Source organism: Athene noctua, chromosome 1 (assembly GCF_965140245.1).
Source record: "Athene noctua chromosome 1, bAthNoc1.hap1.1, whole genome shotgun sequence".
Taxonomy (NCBI): Eukaryota; Metazoa; Chordata; class Aves; order Strigiformes; family Strigidae; genus Athene; species Athene noctua.
Genome location: NC_134037.1, coordinates 231509246 through 231533489, shown reverse-complemented (window position 1 = coordinate 231533489; position 24244 = coordinate 231509246). Strand labels below are relative to the sequence as shown.

The following is a 24244-nucleotide window of genomic DNA, read 5'->3' as shown; positions in this document are numbered from 1 at the left end:
AGGAAATGAATGGTTCAGATCATCATAAATCTCATGCCACCCATCTAATAAACAAACAAATTCTCATCAAGTGTAAAACCTTGCCAAATTCATTACAATTAATGTTAACTCTCCCATGAGTATAGCTCAGGTTCTTGTTATCATGCTTTCAGTATTGAAATGGTGAAATATTCCTAAACAGAAACATTAGTCAAACAACAAAAAAATTAGCTGGAAAAAAAAAAAATTATTTGCTCTTTCTTCATAATTGTGCAATATATCAGGATATTTCTTACACGGTAAAAGTTTTATAAGTCAACTACATTCTGACTTCGCATACGAAATTTTTATGGCCCACATCCAACAAGCACTTAAGTGCTGGCTTAATTTTAAGAAGTAATTAATCATATAAAAAGTGTACAGGACGACTGAAGTGTTTCAGTATGTGCTTAAATGTTTTACTAGAATAAAGCTCTTATTTCATTTTAAATATCACCTAATGCAGTGGTCTTATTTTTAGCATATCAATTAATGTTTATTTTGCATCAGCATTAAGCTTGTTTGCTGTGATAAATGCAACGTTTACATTAAGAATAAGGTTTCCTTTTATTATAATCTAGACGATGAAAGCTACGGATACCCCCAAGCCAGGGGTTTTTTTTGCCACTGCTAGCAAATTGAAAATTGTGGTTTGAACTTGGTATAATACAGCTATGGTTGCTACACTGTGATTTAGTAGCCTCTTCTTAGGTTTTTAAAAGAAGATTTTGGAAAACGCAACTTACTCTTTGGAGGCAGGATAGGATAAAAAGGATAAAACAGTAATGTAAGAAGTCAGCAAACACAAAGGTGAAAGAAGGAGTTGTCTCTCTTCATAAAAGACAAAGTCCAGGTACCAAATTGAAAAAAAAATAACAAAGCCAGCCATGTTGTCACTAACTTTATAACATCATATCCACCTACATTACAAATATCTATAAAGAATCTCAAAAATTTAATGGCCAAACAGAACAAAATATTGGTCTTGTGGTTCCTCTGCAAGTGAACCACATTCACAAGACACCGAACTATGTCTTAATTATCCCTATCAGAGGAAAACATCCAAAACACCAGAATGACAACAGAAGTATTCTTTTATACCCAAAACTCCATATTCTGAGCTTCAGTGAATCCACACACAGACACACATTTGCCTTCTTGCTGCGCCTAGAGTTTGAGGTCTCCAGGCTATACACGTTGTTCTAAAGCACAGTTGGTCAGAGTTCAAAGAAAATGAGAGTAATATTGGGATTTTTTAAAAAAAATAGCCTTTTGGAGCATTCCAGAGCAAGAACATTGGTCTAAGCTGCCTCTTATTGTCTTCAGTTACTCAAGAGGACTCAACACTTCCCTTCAGATAAAGGCTTTGTGATAGCCAAACAGACTATTCTTTTGATCACTACTTCAATTACAAAATCATTGTAATTCTATGCATTCTGCTACAGATATCCAAACTAACTTGGCTAGTCGAGCTGGTCATACAGTAGTCATACAGCAGTCATACAACAGCCTTGAATATTGGATTCTGACGTAACTGCTGGAAAAAATTCAAAATGTCCACAAATTATCTATGTAGCCTTACATGGATAAAGACCCAGCTATAGAATAGTTCCTTCTTGAGCTCTGGCATGGCTGTTATGCGTCTTCAGGACTCTGCGTGTGAAGTTCACAAGATAAGGCATCTCAGAAAGGGATTCCCCGTTCTTATTTATTCTTGAATTAGTCTTTTCTTGTGCTTCGTAAAAAACAGACATTCCCTCTAAACTACACAATAAGCTCAATGTCTTTCACCTGATCTCTTTGGCAGAAAAGCACTCCCCAGCTACTTGGAACAAAACATAAAATCAAAATCTCTTATATTAAAGATGAAAGTGTGATTATCTTGTCTTTTTTCACATTCACAGCTCACCAGCTAGCTGGGGGGAGGGGGGGGAGGTATAATTCCTGTTATCTTTCAATACAAAATAACATTAATGCTTTAAAGATTCTAGAAAGAAAAAAAAAAAAAAAAAAGTAACCAAAACAACATTTTCTTTGAAGACCTGCTTGCAAATATCTACTGAAAAACATTAAAAGTTCATCCTTTCTGGTACTTCACTAGCAATTTAAGCTTTGCCAATACATGCATCACTAAAATGCCTTAGCAGATTTCAATTCAGTTTTATACACACGTGTCAGCATTTGGAGTGGTAATGACCACCGTGCCTTAAATACTGTAACTCTTTCTGTTCTAATCCTGCTTGCTTCTACATAGCGCATTCAGTCATTTTTAACTTCCCCAAACAATCATGTCTTTGGCTGAAATTTTCCATTATGGACCCATTTTTGAAAGCTTATGTAGAGGTACAGCAAGTATGAGAAGCAACAAATACTGCACACCATTTCATGCTAAAAACTGGTTTGCTTTGTCCAGGCATACTCTAGAACTGGAAAGTATATGTATATGAAAACTTAAAATATATTTCTTTGTGCATAAGTATGCATGTCTCCACGTATCAGGAACATAAACTGATGCTCTGATTTGGAATATTTAACTTTAAAAAAAGGTTTAAGTTCACCAGGATTTAGGGAGGGAATCAAATTTGCCAGATTTTACAACAGTTGTGAAAAAAAGTTGGTGAAACGTTTTACTAAGGATGGATATACAGTCCATCTAATTTAATTGCAGTGAAAATGATAGAAAATATGAATCCTGAAGACAGCTATCTTGCAGAACCCTTCAATCACTTCTGCAGACACCGCCTGGTGTCCACAACTTGAGGACAATTTCTGTGCACTTGGCCACTTTAGTTCTGCCCCACGCTGTATAAACGCAACGATAATAGTTTAGCAATACTATGCGTGTTACTGCAGTTGCCGAATAAATTGCAGTTTGGAAGTTGTGCAGATTCAGACAATCCTAATGCACATGAAGGATCCCCATTAGGATTAACTTTGCTACCGTGGCACTCTCCTGAGAGCTTCCGGTGCATAAAAATCATGTTTCCTTACCCAGAAAGGAATCAGCTGCTACTTAGCTGAGTAAATTGGGAACTATCAGAGCTAGAAAAAGCAGATTACATCGCAGAGAATGATGTTCATGAAGTCTAATGCTGGTATCAACCACAACACTTTACATTTAGGTGAATTAACAAGCCATGGTAATCAGAGAGAAATGTATACCAGAAACAAACAGGAAGTGACTACTGGGACTTGGCACTGTCAAATGTCACCATATGGAAGAGGTTAGAAACTTTTTGAAGGCTCCATTCCTAAATGGCTGGTGTTATCCACTAAGGCCAATAAAAACACAGTGGGGAATTTAATTAATTTACTTTTATTACTCCATAATGATTTAGGATCTCTAAAAAAATATATTAAGACCTCAGATAATTCTAGTAACAACTCCTGCCATTTAACTAAACAACACCGTATCATCTCCACTAATTGTAACACACTCGTGTTTCTGAAGATCTCCCACACTACAGCAATTTCATTATGAACAAAAACCACTGGGAGTGAAGGAGAGGAAGAAAGCATTCTCCCAGACACATTACAAGTGTATTTATCTCTCTCAATACACTGTGTTTTCCTGCATTTCCTGATTTATACTTCTGCTCCAGAATGTCTGCTTCATCCAAAATAAACACAGGCCAGATACCCAATCATAGATTTGAGAGTAAAACACGTATCCAGCAGAGCTTTCCCATTAACTGCACATGGACCCATTAAAGTAGGAAGCCAGGTCAGCAATGAAAGTGCTATTCTTCATATCCACTTTTTAGCAGAGTACTAGAGTACAAGAGTAGGAACTATAACTGTGCCCATCTGACAACTTAACTTCCAAGTATCCAGAGACTATTTAATCTGCTAATCTTGTGCTCATCCCCAAAATGAGCAGAATTTAAAAAGTGTCAGCTCTAATTTGAACCTTCCCTTCTCAACAAGTTCTAAAGAACTGAAGGAAGGCCATCTTTTTAAGGAATGTACTTTGCACCACAGTGATTAACTTTAAAGAAACTAGAAGCCAGCTGATGCCAGGTAGTGTTTTCAAGCTGTAGCCCCAAGAACTGAAGTCATGTATTTCATTTAAGGAAGGCAATGACGCTGCCCGTCTTAGTCAGCATCTTTAAAAGTTAAGAAACCAAGTTTAATGCAGATGCACAGAGGACCTTCCACAACATCAATCCCAATACAACACTGTTTGTACATCATTATATATACTGGTTCAAAACTGTCTGACTACAGCTCTCCAAAGTCTTCATAAAAACAAAACAAGGTCCTGACCCAAAGAATAGTTTAGTCCTTTGCACCACAACTTGTTCTCTTCTCCTCAGGTTTGCAGACACCAAAACATGTTGATCTTCAAGTTTTCTGTTTGGGGAAATTAATAATAGCCATATTTTGACACAGACATGCTGTTAAAGTACTCTGAAAATGTGAGTAATACATATGCATAAACTAAAAATAGACACATAATAGAAGTTACATAAACAGATGGGCTATGGAGCTGGACATTTCTCACAACAATTTACTATAAAAGTAGTTCCACTGAAATCAAGCAAGCAGTTTGCAGAGGAAGTTGCTATTCAACGTGGGCAAGCTATGGTGAAACTGGGCAACAGACTTCTACGCAGAACTGTGAGCATATGATTAGCATATCACAAACAAGCAATGAACTTCAGTATAATTACATCTGCCAATATAGTATTCTTTCTTTTCATTTTCCCATTCTGTTTTTCACCCCTGCCCTTGGCCAAATAATTAATTGTTTTTATTTAGGCAGAAGAGGACAAAGCTTAAAAACTCTCTTTGAGCACTACAGGTGTTAGAAATCTTTAGACTTATGTTTGTGCTAGTGAAAGGGGTTTGCTCTTATACATACATTTGCTAAATCTTATTATACACGTGTTAAAAAAAATCCACTCCCAAATGATTCTATCTGCAAAGTGTCACCATATGGTAGCTTTCACAAATGATCAACTGTACCAAAACATCTAAAAATATCATCTTCCTTAAGTAAAATAAAAACAATTACCAGCAGACTTTTGGGTATAGTTCTGAGCTAAGGAATCAATACCACGTTGCTGAAATGCTTCAAGTAAGTATATAAGCAACCTCCAGAGAAAAATAGAACAGCATTAAATGGCCCACAAGCATCAATGATAAATGTAATATACATGTTTTAGGTTCTTTCAAAAATCTATTCTTAGCTGTAAGACAAACCCAATCCATTTAATTAAAACCTTAGCTTACAAACACATTCACTGAGTAAGTGAAGCCTAACAAATTTAATTTGAATGAAAGGGACTAGCTGGGTAAAAGAGCAGCTCCCTCATGTTCCTTACTCTAGTGGTTTCATGTAACCACTGATCACCAACTACTACAACAGCAAACATACAACACCCTTAAACTAAATGGGAGTTGTCCGTCTAAATATAGCTACTTTTAAATAATGCATCGTGAGTTATAAAATAAAGTGCTACTGAATTATTTAACATGGGTCTCATCTTTAACAAAGATATATCACTTTTAATTAAATGGAGAGAAAGATGTTTATATTCGGGGTTGCATATTATTGTAAACTGCAACCCGTGAAGCAACACTTTATGCCTCCAATTATGTCAGCAGTCACTTTTTCCTATACATATATATATATATATGATTCACAGAAACAGAACTGAGACACAAACTAAGATAAGCGAAAGCATCACTTATAGGGCTGTCTTAGAACTTCAGACAAGCACAGCTTTTCATTCATTCACAACCCTCAGATACAGAATATCCCACCAACCTGTGACAGCTGGTAAGAATTGGCTGAGATCTCATGCTCACAAACCTGTTTCAATAACGTTCATAATCCACCTATTTTCCTTATGCAAGGATCAACCTCTATGAGAGCAAACCCTCAAATACACTTCACACTTCTACAGCTAATAAAGCACCACGTTCTGCCACTTTTAACACAGTTTGAAGACCGTCACACAGAAGAGGTATTAAAGCTGAAAGTTTGTGTAGGGCTATGGTTTCAAGACGATGCAATAGTTGTCTATTACTTATTATAGTAACCCTTGAGCCAGGCTTCACAAACGCAAAATTAACATTCAGCAACAAAATGGGATGACACCTCATGCTTAGGTTTGGGGAAAAAACGGCTTTCCACTTCACATAATAGGTTAATGCTGCTGTTTAACAACCAATGCTTTCTGTTTAAAGGTGGCGGCCTTTTGGATGTAGTGTGTGAAGCAAAAGCTCAAGGGAAGAACAACACCAACCCAAGAGGCCTCCACAAACAGTTCCTTGCTAACTTTAATAGGTGCTCAGAAAAGGAAAGAAAAACACATGACCTACTGAGTAGAAATCAAAATGTAAGCGTGATCTGTCTGAGCGTGCACGGAGTCCCCTTGGACCAGACGCTTACAGCAAAAACTCTGATGTTGATGTCACTGCACCCGTAAGCTTACCCCAGAGGGGTTTTGCGCAGACCCCATCACTGAATGTGGGCCACACTTTGCAGGAGGTCACGGGATCCTTCCACACAGAAAGTAGGTCCAGTCTCATTTTTTTTATACTTTTAAATGCATGCTTGTTGGAGTTCATTTTACAGAGAAAAAAGTGATGTAAATATACCATCCGTCAAAAAGTTAATTCCACCAGAATGCCGTCGGCAGCCCAAGCCAGCCAAAAAAACTGCATTAACCTGAAATTCTGACAGCTGCTTTCCACATCCAGCCCCACGAGTGAGGATGTACACAACTTTACTCCCGTCCCGCGAGGTGCCTTTCAAACTGGAAACCTCGTTTCCCTCCTCCGCGGCACTCCCGCTCCCAAACGGGACCCGATGTGCCACCACGGGCTCCCTGCCCGCCGCTGCCCGCCCCTCCGGCGGGGCTCCCCCCCCCCCGGGAGAAGAAGACGGGGCGGAAAGTTGGTGAGGAAGGGCTCGCCGAAACAGCCCCGCCGCGCTGTGGGGAAGGAGGGCGGGATCCCCGCGGCAGCGGTGCCCGCCACCGAGGAAGAGGAGCCGGAGGGAGGGGAGCAGCCCGCCGCTTCCCCCACACCCAGGACGCCAGGCAGGGCAGGGCGGCTGCCGGGGCAGGCGGCTTCCCCTCCGGCCCCGCAGAGCCCCGCCGCCCCGGGGGGCTCTTCCTGCCAGCCGGGGACAGATGTGGACGCAACAGCTGGACGGGGAGGAGGGAGAGGGAGGGAAGGAAGGAAGAGGCACGGCTGCCTCCCCCCCCCCCGCCACCGCTCCAGGGGATGCGGGCGGGATGCAGCGGCCGTCCCCGGCCCCGGGCCGGCCCCGCTCTAGCAGGGGGATGGAGAAACTTGCCCCGGAGGCAGCGGGGCTCGCCGGCTCCTGCCCCCCTTACCTTGCTGCGGATCTGGCCCGAGGTGGACACTTTCCGGATGAGTTTCTGGGGGCCCTCGTGCTCCCCTTCGCTGTCCGACGACTCGTCCGCCGGCCCCGCCGCCGCCGGGGGTTGGGGCTGGGGCTGCTGCGGGATCCCGGCGCCGCTCATCCCCGACTCGGCCCCGGCCATCTTCCCGGACTCCTGCCGAGAGAGAGCACACGAGCCCGGCTCAGCCAGGGCAGCCGCTGCCGCTCCCCTCCCCGGGGAGGAGGAGGAGGAGGAGGCGGTGCGGGAGGGTGGGGAAAGAGGCGGCACGGGGGGGAGGGGACGGCAGCGGCGGCGGGGACGGAGCCGGGCGCTGGCGGAGCGGAGCGGACCGCCCGGCCGCCATCTTCCGCCGCCCCCGCTGACGGGGAAGGGCCGCGCGCCCGGCCCGGCCCGGCCCCGCCGCCCGGGGGCTGGGGCGCCGCCACGAGCCGGCGGGCGGAGCCGGGGCGGACGGGCCCGGCCCACGGGGGGCTGCCGGCTCCAGGGGGCGCCGGGCGGCGGCCGGTGCCGGTGCCGCCCCGCCGGCTTGGGGGTGGCGGGGGGGCCGCGCCGCAGGTGAGCGCCGGGGTGAGCCCGAGCAGGCGAAACGGGCGAAGGCGAGCCGGGAGGGGGCAGGACCCCCGCACCTGCCCGGGCTTCCCCGGGCGTCCCGCCGCGCCCGAGGGGGGAGCCCCGCGTGGCTCGGGAGGGGGGACGCGGCAGAGGCAGCGAGCGGCCCGTGGCAGGTGAGCGCCTTCCGTTGGCCCTCCCCCGTAGACAGCACCCCCGTGGTTTGTAAAACCGGGTGAGGGTCCACGGGCGGTGGAGAGCCGCGGTGTACCCGCTTCACGCAAGCCCAGCCGGCGCTAGCAGGGGCGGCCTTCCCACGCGCTGCCCCGTCGCGGCTGAGGGCTGCGGTGCTCTCCCGTGGGAGCAGAGGGTGCGTTTTGGGGTCGGGACGGATGGCATGTCCTACTCCATGGGTGCCTTCTCTATGCCGCCCACCAGTCAACCCCCTGGCATCCTTCAGCGCCAAAGCCCTGGGACAATTTTGGCAAAGGCATACGTCGCTTTCCAGCTGTCTTCTCCTATTAGTTTAATTTTCTTATTACTCTACTCATTTTTGTCTTTGTGAAAGAGGAGCTTTTACTTTTGGGGAAAGAAAGGGTCAGTTTTCCCTTTTAATCTCAGATCTGGCAGCTCACACGATCTCGAAATGTCACCACATGTTCCAAATTGTGGGACTTCGAAATTATTGTGGCTTGTATGTAGTCAGTGTTCAAAATAAGCATTTAAATCACAGCAATACTAAATAAAACACACGGCTCCTAGCTGCATGGACCGGATTAAACATAAGAAAGCAATCAATTCTTGTGGCTTCTATATTCCCACAATTCTATTTATATGTCTAGAAAGGGAACTGACATCTCTTAATATGCTAATATAATGCCGCAGTCCCTAAATACAAAGCAGTTAAGAAAAAAACCCAAACCCATAGTGTACAACCTATCCTACGCTGCAGACACCTTGCCACAATCTCAATTTCATATAATCCAGAGTATCCCGTTTCCTTTATGGGGACTTTTATTCATAGTAGGGGAAATTAAATATTTCCATAAAGCCTTGCAGGTCTTGTGGCTTAGTTCCGTGTTAGTGCACCAAGTACTTCAAATGCAAATCTACTACCCTCCTTCATGTAGGATCACTTCAATCGAGTTACATTTAAAAAAAAAAGTCAAAATTTCTATTAAGTTATATTTTAAAGAAATTTTGATCATATTGCCTACATTCCCAAATAAGACCTAAATCCTGCCATTAATACCATATCTTAAAATAGATGAAGTTCCTATATAGTCCCTTTTCCTTACAGGCTAACTGTGAAACTAAGGGATGATTGTGTCTTGTCTCACTCATCACCTGAGAGGGTTTTCTCCTTTTTCAAAAACATGGGATCAAACTTGGGCAAGCGCAAGTATGTACTGCTCTCTGTGAATTAATGTAGGGCACCAGCTAGGAAGAAAGATAGGTCAAGAGCAGTGTTTATGAACACTTATTCTTCCACCCTCCTTTCTTCCTCTTCTCCACCATAATTTCAGGAACAGCAAATTACACCAGAACAGGTCACACTGCAATTCCTTGAGTCTTTTGAAGGTAAATGACAACTGAATATTGCAAGAGGACAAGAAGACAGAGTTTGCTAATTAATGCTAACACGTATTACATGGAATTGTGACTGTGATTTGAGGAACACTTAGTGCTAACAGAATGCTAGCAAGACTAACTCCATCTAATTCAACTGAATTAAACAGCGCTAGCTGAACAACACTGGTTACTGTTAGATTTGTTCCCATACTAAAAAAGCATTCAAAATATTGGTGCATGTGACTGCTATGGATTTGTATCACAGGGCTAGGATCCTGTGCAAAGTTATGTGCCAAACTGTTTACAAGGAGATATTTCACCCACAGACAATATCTTTCCAAATTCAGTTGAAAAGGAAAGACAAGACGGTCGAGGGGGAGAGGCTATAAAGACATCATATTACTCAAGTGATTAGGGATTAGGACGTTTGAACTCAGGGAGATCATGAAGTTGACTCTATTGATGACCCCAAATTTGCACCTTTAGGTGTTTGGCGTTTTTTTTAATAAAACATCATCTGGTCACTTGTTCGTTGCATATTTAGACCTTGATGCTAAAAACAGTAGGTGGTTAAAGTGTATTTCCAAAACCAGCCTTCCCCTGAAGTTTTGCAATAATAAACACACGGCACCAGTATCTTCCAGCAAGACACTAATCTAGTTTGGTTTCAAACTGGTTTCACAACTGGTTACACTGCAAGATATTTTAAAAACTTGCCTTGAATTTTATAAAACACTGGACCATTTAGCAATGGATGTAAATACATTGTTTCATCCCTGTTAGAAAAATAGAAAAGTTAATAATTTGGGGTTTAAATATAACAGCTCCCATGACATCCAGTGGCTATTACAATGCCAGGAGAGGAGCTGGAGATCTCCCTAGGTATCTCTATAGCCAGCTCAGATTTCCTTCACTAGATTTCATCTCAGATACGTAAAAGCTGGTAAAAGACTATCTGCAGGTGAAATGAGCAATAAATACAATTCTTCAGCTTCTGTTGACTTTCAGAGCTTAACTATCAGCCCTAGCTTCTGGGCACTTTCCACTTCATGCAGAACGCATCATGTGTCCTTGCGTGGGCTACTCCTTTGTCCTGACTGTCCCAACACAAAAATTGAGTTAAAAGAAGAAAATGAACCAGCCTTTCACTTCCAAGCAAGTATTTTTCAGTGTATCTTGATAAACTTCAGAGTGCTGTGAAAAAAAAAAAAGTACTAGGAATGTTCTCTCAGGTCACTTAATGTGAAGATTTTAGCGGTAATAACCTCAATCTGCAAATGATAGGAAATGTCCCGCAAGTACAGTTCAAAGAGGATATGGTTTCATCGAAGTACTTAGTGGAATATGTGAAACTGCAGGCCCTAAAATCCACAGTCACCTCACGTTTACAGAGTTTTTCAAAATGGAGAAACCAAGCAAGTGTTAAGCATTGCTGAACATACCCGAGTTATTAATTCACATTAGCGTAGACGGTTGTTTCTACAAATGTATACATTGTGCACAGAGACAGTTTTAAAGATCTCACTGTTCCCACTTGTTCTTCTTTTCAGAGGCATTAATAGATAATTAGGGTCCAGTTCCAGCCTTTACCCCGGTAAAGCCATGAAACTTCATCTCAATGAGGACTTGCCAACTTCACTTCCATCCCTTCATCTCACAGCTGAAATTTTCCCAGGTGATCGATGTCAGACTCAATATGAGAAATACTGAATAGCACGTTTCAGCTCAGTGAGTAGAGCTATGAGTACTGTGGTATGAATGATGCCACTAGACTTCTGCGAGTCAGGCTCTTGAAGAATATGGAGCTATATGCAGCCATTAAAAACAGATACAATATTTGCATGCGCTATGTCTTTCTTTTAAAATACTCAATTTCATGCTTCTTGGTAATTGCCTTAAATTTCCTAACTGAAGCAAGGGAAGACTGGTGAAAAGCATAAAAGTTGGCATTTAAAGAAAGACACTCAACTGATACAAAACAGCTCCGCTGACATCATTTGTGCTACGGCAATTGATATCAGCTGATGATCTGCCCTTTATATTCAAAGAATCTCAAAGTGCTGCGTATATATGTGCACTGTGAGAATGTTTTAACTCAACCACATCCAGTCCCAATAAGAGAATATGTGTCGCTAAAATGCATATGCCATGTAGAAAAAAATCCAAACACACATGCACTCTAGCTGTGCTGGAAGTTACAGTTTATAATGCAGATTAATGCATTATTTTATTCCAGGAATATAAATTATTCCAGCTCTAATATCAATTCCCTTCATAACATGTGTATTCACCTCTTTCTCCCTAGGTCACTTTGGCATCTATAAACTTCTCTTCCACCTCAAAAAGTTGTTCTGAGGGGATCTGGATGAAAACTGGTATATGTATTATTCTTCATGTTTAAAAAATATTATTGAACCTTTCCTAATTTTGGTGGTTAATGATAACTATAGTTTTTAACTGGGCTCCCCGCACAGAGCAAATTCATTTCCGATCTGCCTGTCTGAACTCCATCAGGAGATCAAGTTAGAGATGTAATAGGGTTTACAGAGATGTAAATTTGGGTTCCTTACTTACCAAAGGAGAAGCCAAAATATAATAAAATGTATTCATAGCACTGTTAAAGAGAGTAACTACATTGCTTGTGGCTATTTCAGGAGTAGCCAAGGCAATCATGTAACCTGTAGGTTACAAAAACCTGTTGTACATTTCAGAGTGAAAAGATGTAAACCAATGGAGGTCATCAAAATAGAGTTACTTTGCAAATGTCTTAGGACCCATCTATGCATTTCAAGGAAAGTCAAGACTCAGATCCCATATAAAATATGAACTAGAACTTTGTAACACATATATTATGTCATACATTTGGATTACAAAGCCACCAAATCTCTCTTGGAAGAATGCAGGATGAGCCTTACATTTTCCGTTACTTTTATTTAGCTCCATCATGGAGGGTCTAATGCAACTCTCACAGGAAGAGGTTTTCCATTCAAAAGTGAGCTGTGAATTCAGGAAAGGATTTTATAGAAATCTGAAATTGCACACAGACAAGTCCAACCCTGACAGGCAAAGGAGAAGTTATGGCTCCATTTGACATCCATCACTTATTTCTCAGAACAGCTATAGGAACAGCACTTCCCAATAACTTCTGACAACTTGCATAGATAATTAACTTGCACAGATTCAAAACCTGCATAAATTCTTTTTCCTATTCTGCTGTGCTTTTTCTGTGTTTTGAGAGTGGGGGAGAGGTCTGGGCACATTTTTTCCCCTTCATCATGCAGTTCTTCACCTAAACCTCCCTTTGCCCCCATTATAATAAAGAGCCTGAGCCTGCTTATGAGCAGATACAAGGATGAACGATGCGGCTTTTGCCACAAAGACTGTATTTTACCAGCAGGTTACCAGGTAAAGGATTGAATGGTTTAGCTGAAATTAAGAGTCTTGTAAAGGAAATCAGTGCAGTGGTTAACCTTAAAACTGCATTCATGGATGTACTCTTTTAAGAACTGCAGCAATGAAATGATAAACATGACCCAAATCCTGGCCCTTACTGGGGGAGGGGGAAATGGAGGAAAAAAAAAAAAAAAAAAAAAAAAAAAGATGTGCTTCTTGTTTATCTGAGCCCTTCGCACAGTAGGAAACGGGCTTGGATGCTTCAGCCAGGACTCTGCATTTCCAAGCGAAGGGGCTGTAATCCATCTGCCTCCCGAGTTTCAGCTGAGTTTCAGATGACGGCAGCCAATTTAAATGTCACTGTTTAATAGGATAACGCATTCGCGGGAATCAGCTTTGCCGCCTTCCTCCCACGACGTCTTCATCTCTCCAGGCAAAAATCTCAGGTTTCCCTTGCCTGATCCTTTCAGTGTCAGCTCCATGTTACCGGAACACACATACAGCTGTTTTCCCTATCACAGCTGCATCTCCAGCAGCAGCTCTGGGGCTTGAGGACTGCAGAGGGCAGTGAAGGGGGATGTTCAACTTCACAACAAAAATGAAGCTATTAAAACTGTATTTTGGAGGACTACAAATCCTAACAGGGAAGGGGGTGAACTTAGTTCACCACGCGTATCTCCAGGGCTGGGCTGCTGTTTTCCTGGGAGCGAGCACACTGAGCCAGGCAAAGCATGGCTCTCCCCTGACTGCTCTTTAAAACTGGGTTTAAAAGTAAAACCAGGGGCTCTGGACCAAGAGATAGCAAAACATGGCACGGCCACCTAAAGGGGAGCTTGGCAGTGACATGGGTCTGTGCTTCACGCCGCCTCACCAAGTTCAGGGCCAGAGACAGCCTAGCCTTGACCTCTCAGCCTGAAATCTCCCAAGCAGCTACCCAAAGCCTATTTTTAGCCCTCCCTGCCTGATGTGTGTGTGTGTTTGCACAATGGAGAAAAGCCCAAGAGCGGGACCAGACGGCCCTGAAAAGGGAAATCTGATTTTTATCGTCTGCTGAGGATGCCGGTGACATGATTTCCTTCGGCTGCAAGGAGGGTCTCCAAGCTGCTTAAGCAAACCGTAAAGCCACTATACCGCAGCTTTCCTCCCGGCCAGTTTGGGCGCTCCCCTCCCTTTGTAGCAGCCGAAAGCCACGCACTTTCCCCGCACCCCACAAAACAGGGTGGCAGCGGGGTACCCCAGCCCCGGCCTGCTTTCCTGCCGCGACGGGAGCGATTCCCAGCCTGGCTACAGAAGAAGTGGGGGGAAAAAAAAAAAAAAAAAAAAAAAAAAGGTATCTCTCTCTGGAAACTGCCTCCCAACGCTGGACACGTTGCTTTTGCTTGCTAAGAGAAGGCGTTTAACTGTATGAACATCGAATCGCCCGCCCCCCCCGGCAAAGTTGGAGGCAAGGCTCTCGGTGCTAATCCCAGGCTTTCCACCCGGGCAGTGAAACTCGGAAAGGGCAATGAACTCCTCGTCCCCCAGAGGGACGAGCCCAGCAGCAAATGGCCGGACACGGCGGGGGAGAAAGGCTCCCGCACACCCCCCCCACACACCCCCCCCCCCAACCCGAGGACGAGAGCCGACGGCAGGGCTCTGGCGCGGAGCGGGGTCGGAAGAAGGGAAGGGGAGGAGGGAGGGGACAGCGATAAGGATGACAGCCCGACCCCCCGGCTGAACAATACAAGCAGGAAAAAGGGTAGGAAATGCCTGTGCAACTGCAAGGCACGCGTGTACCTACCAGCTCCTCCCAGGCAGGGCTGCGGGCGCTATAGGCAGGGTACCCATGCTCCTCCATCACCCCGCAGCAGGTCCCCTGCCTCCGCGGGGAGGGCGCCGACGGGCAGCGGGAGCAGGTTACGCCGGGCTGCGCCTCCCTCCTGCCGCCGCCGCTCCCCCGGCTGGCAGCGCTTCCCCAGCGCCGCTTTTCCTCCCCCCCACCCCCGGCCCCGCTCCTCCCTTTTTCTCCCCCGGCCCCGTCCAGGCCCCCTCCCCTTCCCTGCCCGGCTCCTCTCCCTCCCACGGCCACCGGGCTCAGCCCGGGCTCCCGGGGGAGCCGGCCTGCAGCCGCCGCGCCGCTCACATTGCCGCCGCCGCCGCCGCCGTGTCCTCCGGTGCTCGGCGCGGAGCCCGCCCCCGCCGCCGCCCCGGGGGTGGGGGGGTCCCCGGGCGCCGTGCACCACCCGCACTCCGATCCCCGCCCCGGGAAACCCAGCGGATCACGGGCGCATCGCCTTGGGCATAAGCCGGTTTACAGCCGCTTCGGCGTCGCGGCGGGGCCGGCGGGCGAGGATGCTCCCCGCGGCGCTGGCGGGGGGGGAAACCCCCTCGGTGTGCCGGGAGCCGCTCATGCCTCGCTGGGGTTACGCGTCCTTCCCTCTCCCCCCGCCCGGCCGGCTTGGTGCGAGGACGGCGAGCGGGGTCTGCGGCCCCGACGGGCCCGGCTGGGTGTCCCGGGGCGCCCCGGGGGGCAGCACGCCGCCCCGAGCCGAGCCCTCTCCGGGGACCAGGAGGCGCCAAGGCCGGGGGCCTGGTGCCGAGGCAGCCCTCTGCTCCCGTCCGAAGGCTCGGAGAGCGCAGGACCGCACGTTGTAACACGGTTTGGGCGGCCTCTTCTCCCCACAGAGGCACCGGGTGGCCCCCACATGTACCTTAAGACCATCAGGACCTGGGACGTGGGGTGGCCACTGTGGGAAAAACAGCACAGCTGCGTAGGCCGTGTCTGACACGGGGTGCCTTTCATTTCTAGGGCCACCACTGCTACCTTATGAAGTAGCTGGTTTCTCTGCCCTCCATCACACCTTTTATTAATACACAGTATCTGCACTTCAGTCTTCTCAGTTTACTAGTTACCAACATACCCTTGAACACCAGCCAATGTATTAAGACTCTTCAAGTGGATGTCATATCTCCTACAAACTCAACACTTTCACTCATTTGTATCCACCCGTTGTTGCAGAGTAGCAGGACATGTAAAAGAGCAGGACTAGGGAAGAGAGTGAGAAAATGAAGCTCAGTCACCGACCAAAATAACGGTGTTCCTCACTCCAGTTCTTCTAGATACCTTTTCATTCCAGCCTGCCCTTTTGAATTTGCAGCTCTCATGCTCGATTACAAAAAGTAATCTCTGGGTCATCTACCTGATAGTGCAAACATCAGAAAAGGAGTTGAATTTCACAAGAAAGAAAAAATGAATTTGTACTTATAATAGTTTTATTTAGATGTATTTGTTTTCTTTGTGTTTTAAAGCTTTTTCATACCAAAAAATGGCACACTGCCACCTGAGCTTCAGCTTTTGCAAAATACATTGGCAATTTTAAAAAGTAGTGCTATTGCTGAAAAAAGGTGAAGTCTTATCTATGCATTTCACTAAGCCTATAGAAAAATCCCATAAAGTAAAGATGGGGCACCTCTAAGCCAGGCCCAAATAAGTGTCACAGCCATATAGCTCATTTGAGGAACCGAAATTGCCGCATGTCTTCCAGCAGTAGAAAAAGGAACTATTTTTGTTGATAATAAGTTTATCAGTGGTCTGTTGATGAACTGCTTTGATGGCAACAGTGTAACCTCAGAAGGAAGCAAACAAGATGACTTAGAGCTTTTTGGAAGGCAGCTTTGTAAAGCTGATGGTGAGCAACAGTTGTCCAAGGATGTCTGGTCTCCTTCCCTTTGTCCCCTGAGTGTGAGATATTGCTGAGGAATGTCATACTATAAAGGGCTTTACACTAAGAACGAGTGTCAGAGTAAGATTAGTCAGCTGCCCTCCTTTCCTCATGATGCACCAGAGGATCTCACATGATGGTTGTTTATACCTCTCGACATCTGGCCTCTTTAGCCTTGGCCATGCTGGGGCTTTGTGGCAAAAGTGGCCTGCCGTGAAATATATGTCATGCTAGCACCTCGCATTTCCTTGCTTGCTGAACCACAAAAACTGAAGACTCATATACAGAAACTTTAAGTGACTTGAAGATACTTCTTCAGCTCAAGTGCTGTATGTAACCTTTTGCCCTGAAATTAAGATTCTCACCGTGCCTTCAGCCCCATTTTGTGTTTCATGTGCCCTGAATCTTATACCTGTGACTAGATATGCAATTACCTTCACCTCATTTCATCCCCCCGAGTTCAAAGTTTGATTTCCATAAGTGGAAAGCTAGTATAGGCCCCAGAAGATTACAGCGACCTACTTAGGTTGAAGGTACGTTTCAAGGTCTTGTTAGATAAGGGGGACAGACATCAACTGCTGCACAGATCCCACTAGGTCTAAATGAAGCCCATGCAATGCAACTTCAGCTCAGCCTTGCCCTTTCAGGATCCCGAATGCCAGATTTGATTTTTCACTTCTTTCTATGAAGGAGACAGATTTTGGCCCTTGCTGAGGAGCCCTGTTCTGTATGATTTTCCCTGTGTGTGAGCTCTGTTCACCAGGTTGAAAAGCACAGTTTCTGCTGAGACTGAGGTCTCTGTGCTGCTTGGCTGAACTGGCTGAGAATCATGGGTAAAGCAGTTTGCTGAAAAATGTAATTCTGTCAAAGTCAACATGGAATTTGAGGACCGATGTCAGAATCACAGGGTATCAGGGGCGTGCTGCCACTTTTACAGAGGGGCAAGGGAACTGATGTCAGGCTCAGGGCAAGGACAAGCTTCAGATAAGTGACAGGTAGAGGAGAGAGGAGCTGCCTGGTAAAATGAGGAGTGATTGACTGTTGCCTTGAGAAGATGGGGACATTGAGATGGGAGAAGAGCTCACCAGAGGCAGGTCTTTGCAACTGGCTCGGGAACAGACATTGATTCTCCTAGCTGGTGTACCAAATTGCATCAAAACATCTCCAACCCAGCCTGGGGGTTGGTTTCATTTAATTCTGATCTTTTGATTTTGTTCCAAGTCACGTTGTATGTTTGGATTGTTTGAATTTTTTATTCTTCTCAAGTTTTTCCCCTTAGTCTAGACATTTGGGGTTGAATTTCTTGGTAGTCTGCTCTATCTGCTATGTTCAAAGATGCCTCATCTCCCTCTCTCTCTTCTGTTCCCTACCCTTAATGACTCAGTGAAAACTGGAACAACAAAGCAAATGTTTCATTATTGACTTTTTTTTACATGAAGTGCATTGAAAATAGTAACACATGCCTGCCTTTTCTAAGCAAAATATTTTGGATATATTGGACACACTGAAACATACAGATTTTGATTCCAATGCTATGCTTAGACATTCACAAGAAAGTCTCCACCTCTTTAAGTATTTCCTTTCCCTGGTGGAAAAAACAAGGAAGTTTCCATTTTTTCATAATTTGAGGTAGAAAGACTTTAAAAGAATGAACTTTTTTACATTTTTCTGTGTTTTCCACCAGCATTGCCTTTAGCATATATCACATAAAGAGTATACACTAATTTTCATAAATTTATGCTAACATGAAACTTCCTTGTTTTCTTGGCACGCAGTATGCAAGCCTAATTTGAATCAATTCTTCAAGGAAATGTTGTTCTTCATTCTCTTCATCGTAAACATGCCAGTTGGCCTTTTTTTCTCTGTTAAATAATTTTGCATAACATTTATGTAGTTGCACAGTTCCTGCCAAACAGACAGGTAGTAACAACCCACAGTGCGTCATTAAGATTATAAAGTTATTAAAAGCAGAGCAAAACACACATATTTCTCAATCTGGTAACCTTTCAGATAGAACTGAAGTAACAGAATGAGCTAAGAAAAACATTTCAAAAAATAAAGGTATATTTTTTCAGTAACATTTATACACATGATCCTGATAGCTGCCTTGAAACTCACTTCTTACTGTTTGTGAGAGCATCCAAACTATTGTAGAAATTCTGCATTTCTCCCAGTTTACAATGCCTGCTGCTTGGGACTGTCTCGCATGTGGCACCTGAGAAATGTTTTTAGCCTACAGTTTTCATTCATAAACTTTCAACACCATGCGCATTCTCTCTTCATTATTAATATTCCTCTCATATCTCTAATAGCCTCTTCTGCACATACTAGTAAGAGACAGGATGCTTTTAAACAATTCCCTGAAATTTGGGGTTTCAGAAGGGAAAAAATATTTATGCAGCTGGAAGAAATTTTTCTACTTTCTAAACGAACAGCTTTAGGAAGTAAGAAATCACAGTGAGAAGAAAGCCTTGGGGAAAAGTATTTTACTGGAGCAACAGCAGAGCTGTGGAGGAAAAATCCACCAACCACTTTATTACCCTTCCCTTCTCAGTTTTTCCCTCACCCAGTGTCAACATCTTCTGCTTGTTCTGCTGGTGCGGATACTCAGTGCCTCCTTCTGAGTGGTAGCACCAGCGGCTAACGGCCTTTAAGTGTGTTTTCCCTTATGGACTTCATTCAGAGACATCTGGGTGGGGTGTGTTTGTCACCCTGACTTGCTGCTGAAGTTGCAACAGGTACCCTGAAAATCTGCATTAAAATGTCGTGAGAGCACAGATGGCTGCAGGTGGCAATTTCTTAAACTGCTGCTAACCTTCACTAATGACCTCTGCCAGTGCCTCTGGCATGTACTAATGCCTTTGATTAAGGATATTGCTGAACTGGTTTCAAGGCATTCTAGCTTGACACGGATGATTTTATAAAAATACCTTTGGAAAGAGTCATTCACTCTAATCTTTTGGCCCAAGGAAACACCAACTGTATCCAAATAATCCTCAACAGGCATTGCCTGTTCAGACCCTCATGACCAGGGCTTTACATCTTTCCTAGTGGATGTAGTTAGCGAACAACCTAAATCTGCTGTGCTGCAATTTTCACCTCATCCCCTGTGAACATGGAGACCCCATTCTATGCCTCTTCAGTGATAACTTCTGGTTTGTTTGGAGGCTGTTGTCACACATTTCTACCTTAAAGCAGCCCAATTTAATTCCCATCACTGATTTCTTAGCTCACATTTCCAAAGGTGTTGCCTGTGCCTTGCTTGACATGTCGTGCCCATTGGGCATCATGCTCCAGCTGAGGCCTCACCTCAAATAACATCAGTCTGAGTTTGCCCAGGTGTGATGAACATGCTCCTTGGTTGATCATCCTGACCATTAATGAAGATATTGAAACATATTTCCAACTTATATGTGAAGCAGGGCTTCCTTCTGACAGCATGTTGTTAGATCTGTAAGCTCCAGGAAATATTTCACCTGAGATGTGGTTTCCTAGGAAAATACCACATCAGTGTCAAAAGCTTTAGTAAATCAATGTACATGGCATATACCCCATCCGCAAGTCTGATTTCCTAGAATCAGAATGGTTTGGGTTGGAAGGGACCTTAAACATCCCTGCCATGGGCAGGGACACCTTCCACTAGACCAGGTTACTCAAAGCCCCGTCCAACCTGGCCTTGAACACTGCCAGGGAGGGGGCAGCCACAACTTCTTTGGGCAACCTGTGCCAGTGTCTCACCACCCTCACAGTAAAAAATTTCTTCCTTACATCTAAATCTACCCTCTTTCAGTTTAAAACTGTTACCCCTTATCCTATCACTACACTCCCTGATAAAGAGTCCCTCCCCATCTTTCTTGTAGGCCCCTTTAGGTACTGGAAGGCTGCTATAAGATCTCCCCAGAGCCTTCTCTTCTCCAGGCTGAACAACCCCAGCTCTCTCAGCCTGTCCTCATAAGGGAGGTGCTCCAGCCCCTTCATCATCTGAGTGGCCCTCCTCTGGGCCTGCTTGAGCAGGTCCATGTCCTTCTTATGTTGGGGGCCCCGGACCTGGACACAGCACTCCAGGTGGGGTCTCACAAGAGCAGAGTAGAGAGGGAGAATCACCTCCCTCGACCTGCTGGCCACACTTCTCTTGATGCAGCTCAGGATACGTTTGGCTTTCTGGGCTGCAGGAGCACACTTTGCTGTCTCATGGTTAGTTTTTCATCTACTAATATCCCCAAGTCCTTCTCTGCAGGGCTGCTCTCAATCCACTCATTGCCCAGCCTGTATTTGTGCTTGGGATTGCCTTGACCCATGTGCAGGACCTTGCACTTGGCCTTGTTGAACTTCATGAGGTTTGCACGGTCCCACCTCTCATGCCTGTCAAGATTCCTCTGGATGGCACATCCCTTCCCTCCAGTGTGTCGACCACATCATGCAGCTCGATGTTGTTGGCAAACTTGCCGAGGGTGCACTCGATCCCACTGTCCATGTCGCTGACAAAGATGTGAAACAGCACTGGGCCCAGTACCGACCCCTGAGGAACTCTACTCATCACTGCTCTCCACTTGGACATTGAACTGTTGAGCACAACTCTTTGAGTGAGACTATCCAGCCAGTTCCTTATCCACTGAGTGGTCCATCCATCAAATCCATGTCTCTCCAATTGAGAGAGAAGGATGTCATGCAAGAGAGTGTCAGATGCTTTGCACAAGTCTAGGTAGATGTTGCCAATTACTCTTCCCTTATCCACCAATGCTGTAACACCATGATAGAAGGCCACCAGATTTTTCAGGCACAATTTGCCCTTACTGAAGCCATGTTGACTGTCACCAATCACCTCCTAATTTTCCATGTGCCGTAACATCATTTCCAGGATGATCTGTTCCATTATCTTGCTGGACACAGTGGTGCGATTGACTCCCCTGTAGTTCCCCAGGTCTTCCTTTCTTCCCTTTTTAAAAATGGGGGTTATGATTCCCCTTTTCCAGTCAGCAGGAACTTCACCAGACTGCCATGACTTCTCAGTTATGATGGATAGTGGCTTAGCCACTTCATCCACCAGTTCCCTCAGGACCCCATAATATTTGACATTATTTGTCCTAGAAAAAACTGTATTTGTTACACCCCTCCCTGTTAGCTTCTAAGTACTTACAAATAGTTTATTGTTATTTTGGGGAGCATTGTATTTTATATAATGGGTCAGTAATTCCTGAGATCCTCCTTTTTCTCTTTTTTTAAAGTTTCATTTAACAATACAAGAATTGAACAGGATGTATCTTCACCTCATTTTTACATTTTTACTCTGATGGAGTTTTGCATTTGTGGTTACAGACTTTGGGAAGCCTGGTACAAACTTAAGTATCTGCTTCTTTGAATTCATTCAGACCCTGCAGATGCAAGTTTCTGACAAACATTTGTTCTAAAAGAGAAAGAAAAACAAATTGTAAAGCTTAAAGTTTACTAATGTAATACTTTAAAATCACATACAAATTATTAAATATATTACTTCTAAAATGCACAGAATAAAAGTGAATGTTTTATTTATACAATCACTAAACCACTAAAGGATTATAATGGCAAAATTGAGGTGGGGGAAAAGAGCTTTTTCTCCCTCCTGATGCTTAAAAAGGAGAAAACAGGTGGCAAAATTATTTGTATGGAAAATGGAAAGAATTTAGCCCACCCAACAACTTGGCACTGAGGTGAAGCCATTCCTTTTATCTTTTTGTGTTCTACTAAGCACAGTATTTGGGAGCTTTCCAATTACAGCAGATCAATATATACAAATTTCTATTTTGTTTGATTTTCTTCTTGCAGTCTATCATGGTATGTGTTCAAATAAAAATTAAAAGAAATATTTAAAAAAAAACCCAACACCCCACTTGATAGAGGAAAGAGACAGACTTAACCCACTGGAGTTTTTTATTGCTTGCACAGGTAAAAGGAAGAAGTGACAAGATGTGTGCAAAGTGGTGGGGGAATATAAATGCAGTCATGTGGTCATCCTGAATAAGTAAGATGGACTCGTGGCCATGGTCCTGATCTTCTTTGAAGATGAGGTAGAGAATACTGAGCCAAATATTATTGTCATAGCAAAAACCCCCTAGTTTTCACAAGAGTTGGTAGATGCAGTGCTGAAAACTGCAGAGCATTTTTGTGGCCAAGCCAATGAGGTATATATTTGCTTTTAAGCACACAGTTTGTCCTATTTATTTTACTTCCAGCACATGCTGAAATCACATACTCTCAGTGGGGAACCTTGCAAATTGACAGATTTGAGAAGAAAAATATTTGATCTATAGAGAAAGCATGAAAGGAAAGGAGATGGCTATGAGAATCAGAGCAGAGAATGAAGGATGTATCTTTTTACTTTTCTAAGATGATACAGTTTTCTGACAGTAGCAAATAAAAATGTCAGTAACTCCACAAATACCAATATTAAGTAAAACTGATGCTTTTAGTAACTGAGCCAAGTATAACAAGATTAAATTATTCCTTACTATAATTCCTGTGATTCAAATTCAATTATCTCAGGGACAAATTGCTCTACAAAGTTTTTCATAGAGTCTATTAACTTACTTAAAGCGGAGCTGAAATTCTGGCACTGCTCTAATAGTGTTCCCACATTACTTTCAAGGGATCCCATCTGACGGTTTGCATAGCTATTTTTACTTTTTAATAAAGAGAGGATGGCACATGACTTACCAGAAAAGAAAATACATTTTTGCTACTTTAACCTTGTTTAAGTTGTATTTATAATTTAAAGAAAGAGTCTTAATCCATGAGACAGCCATAGCATATGGGAGAGCTCCAAACTAACATTGGTTAGACATGGCCAAGCCTAGTTTAGATAAATGAAAAAGTAAATAAAAGGGACATTTCTGTGTATTTTAGATTAATAAAGCTGAAGTGTACAGGAGTGAATATTATAAATACTTTTATTGAATATGGTAAAGATAACATGTTCTGAACTTGACTTCATCTTGTCATTTACCATGGAAGTCAAATGTGAATAATGTTTATCTTTTTTTTAAGGAAAAATATTGTATTGTCTTACTGAAGATTTGCACAGTTGAAATTTTGATATTGTTAGTACTACAATGAGGTGCAATGAACAAGTATGTATCAATACTAGGCCTTACAGGTGTAAGTAGTTTATTAATAGAAATTACCAATCTTCATTACTGCTGCCAAATAAAAGCATATCCATGCATGTATACTTCTCCCTCCTCCTTCATATTTTAGGACCAACCAAACTCTCTGGAATTTGGTTAGTCCTAAAACCTTACTTCACAGGGAGGCAAGGTAAGACCTGTCAGATTTTTCCTACAATAATGGAATACAATAACGGAAATCTCTCATCGCTGGATGGAAGAAGAAGTGTGCCTGCTGGTGGGGAAGGTGTGTTTGGCCTCCCTGTTTTCCGTGAGTGTAGTACCACTGGGATGATGCACAGGGTGGGAGATGGGTCTGCTTGCTTGTATCACTGCAAATGGATCTGCTGGGCTGCAAAATACCCGAGGAGCTAATTCTTCCCTCACCAGGAAGGTTGGAACAAGGCAAAATGGTGACTAGCAAATACATTTTAGACCAGATAAATAGCAAAAGAGTAAATTAAGGATAAAGTTTGGAGATGCTTTTTTG

The 24244-nt window shown here is 44.0% G+C and overlaps 1 protein-coding gene and 1 long non-coding RNA gene across 5 annotated transcripts in view; one reads left to right on the top strand and one right to left on the bottom strand.

Annotated features, from left to right (window-relative positions):
* DGKH (diacylglycerol kinase eta) overlaps positions 1-15117 on the bottom strand; it is a 164399-nt gene extending 149282 nt beyond the window's left edge. For 3 of the 4 annotated variants that reach the window (XM_074931271.1, XM_074931291.1, XM_074931301.1), the window contains exons 1-2: positions 14695-14871; positions 7371-7553 (exon numbers count right to left, since the gene is read on the bottom strand). In XM_074931271.1, the coding sequence (XP_074787372.1) occupies positions 7371-7553; positions 14695-14751 (240 nt within the window). In that variant the 5' untranslated portion in view covers positions 14752-14871. Of the gene's footprint in view, positions 1-7370; positions 7554-14694; positions 14872-15036 lie in introns of those variants that run through there. The other variant, XM_074931282.1, reaches the window with a different exon arrangement.
* Positions 7979-12143, top strand: LOC141963331 (uncharacterized). The gene is made up of 3 exons (XR_012634084.1): positions 7979-8125; positions 11072-11196; positions 11827-12143. It is a non-coding gene; the product is annotated as an uncharacterized LOC141963331 (long non-coding RNA).
* Positions 15118-24244: the final 9127 nt, after the last annotated feature.